The sequence below is a fragment of the Zophobas morio genome, unplaced genomic scaffold, assembly GCF_036711695.1.
Source record: "Zophobas morio isolate AGI-343-1 ecotype UQ-CSIRO unplaced genomic scaffold, CSIRO_AGI_Zmor_V1 ptg000012l, whole genome shotgun sequence".
NCBI lineage: Eukaryota > Metazoa > Arthropoda > Insecta > Coleoptera > Tenebrionidae > Zophobas > Zophobas morio.
The window spans coordinates 9,431,814-9,433,726 of NW_026972117.1; the positions used below are offsets into that span (position 1 = coordinate 9,431,814).

Consider the following 1,913-nt stretch of genomic DNA (forward strand, 5'->3'; position numbering starts at 1 on the left):
ACAGAATGCATTTCGAAATTTTAATTAAACGAGGTTTTTTCATTACTGAAAATTTTGAAAGTTGTAAATAAATACTCCTAATTAACAAGTTTTTCTTCCAATTCAGAGTATTTGAAAGCAATTCGGACCCCAAACAACCGTAAACAGAATGGATTTATAAGTTAGTTGTATTAGGAGGGTCTTTAATGTAGACGAAAAACAGTATAAATCCTAGGACTGAACCCTGTGGCACACCTTATTCAGTACTTTTTATTAGTAGTTATTTGTCTAATTTGTATATAGGCCGAAACGGGAGACCTATTTTGTCATACTCTACGGGCAATGAAATGTCAAGAAAACATCAAAGTAGCCATTCGCCAAATGGATCTTTTTACAATAGTTTCGCAGCTTACGCTCGAGAAGTAAAAAGAAGGGAAGGAGGAAGGACTGATGACATGAAGAACAAAGCAAAAAAGAAAAGAAGGAACGAAAGACTGGAAAAACGAATAAACGAAGAAGCGAGCGAACGAAGAAACAAATGAAAGACAGAATGAAAGAATCAAGGAATGAAGGAAAGATGGAACGGAGAAACAAAAGAACGAAGGAACGAACGAAGTAACGAAGGGACGAAGGAAAAAAGGAAAGAAAAAACGAAGGAACGAAGGAGCGAACGAATAAAGGAACGAAGGGTAGTAAAAAGAAGGGGAGGAGGAAGGAATGAAGACATGAAGAAACAGGAAATGAAGAGATGAAGGAGAGAAGGAACGTAGGAACGAACAACGAAAGAACGAAAAAACAAAAGGACGAAGAAATGAAAGATTGAACAAACGAAAGCACGAAAGAACGAAGGGACGAAGGAAAGAATGAACGAAGGATCGAAGGAACGAAGGAACGAAGCAACGAAGCAACGAAGGAACGAATGAACGAGGGAACGAAGGAACTAAAAATGAAGGAACAAAGGAACAAAGTAACAAAAGAAAGAAGGAATGGAGAAATCACGAAAAGAAGGAAATAAGGAAAAACAAAACGTAGTAACGGGGGAACGAAGGAACGAGAAATGAAGGAACGAAGGAGCGAACGAACGAAGGAACTAAGGAAAGAAAGAAGAAGGGACGAAGGAACAAATGAACGAAGGGACGAAGAGACGAATGAATAAATAAACGAAGTTACGAAGTAACGAAGGAAAGAAGGAATTAAAGAATCAAGGAAGGAACGAAGGAAAGAACCGAAGGGACGAAGGTAGGATGGAATGAAGAAATGGAGGAACAAAGAAAAGAAGAAAATAAAGAACGAAAGAGCGAGGAAACAAAGGAGCGAACAAAGGAAGGCAGGGAACAATGGAAAAGAGACGAAGTAACGAAGGCACGAAGAATAGAGGAGACGAAAGAACGAAGAGACTAAGGAACGGTGGAATGCAGATAGGAAGGAACGGAGGAAAGAAGAAAAGAAGGAACGAAGGAACGGAAGAACGGAGAAACGGGGGAACGACGTAACGAAGGACATATGGACAATAAATCAAAGATTGAAGGGACGAAAGAACGAAGGAACGATGGGAAGAAGAAATGAAGGAACAAAGAAAAGAAGTAAAGAAGTAACGAAAGTACGGGCAATAGAAGATGCGAACGAAGGATGGAAGAAAAAAATGAAGAAGGGGCGAAGTGACGAAGGCACGAAAGATTAAGGATACGAAGGAATGAAATGACGAAGGGACGATGGAATGAAGAAATGAAGGAACCAAGGAAAGAAGGAACGGAGAACGAAGTAACGAACTAACGATGAACGAAAGAATGAAACTACAAAGGGACTAGAAAATGAAAGGTTGAAGGGACGAAGAAACGAAGAGACGAAAGAACGAAGGAACGAAGGAACGAAAGAACGAAAGAAGGAAAGGACTAAAGGACGAAAAGGACGAAAGGGCGGAAGGACGGAAGGAC

At 40.0% G+C, this 1,913-nt stretch overlaps 1 protein-coding gene across 1 annotated transcript; it reads left to right on the forward strand.

The window, feature by feature from the left end:
• Positions 1-1,228: 1,228 nt before the first annotated feature.
• Positions 1,229-1,660, forward strand: LOC135128174 (uncharacterized). Its single transcript, XM_064055069.1, has 2 exons — positions 1,229-1,332; positions 1,402-1,660. The coding sequence occupies exons 1-2, from the start codon at positions 1,229-1,231 to the stop codon at positions 1,658-1,660; spliced, it is 363 nt and encodes a 120-aa protein (XP_063911139.1).
• The last annotated feature ends 253 nt before the right edge of the window (positions 1,661-1,913 follow it).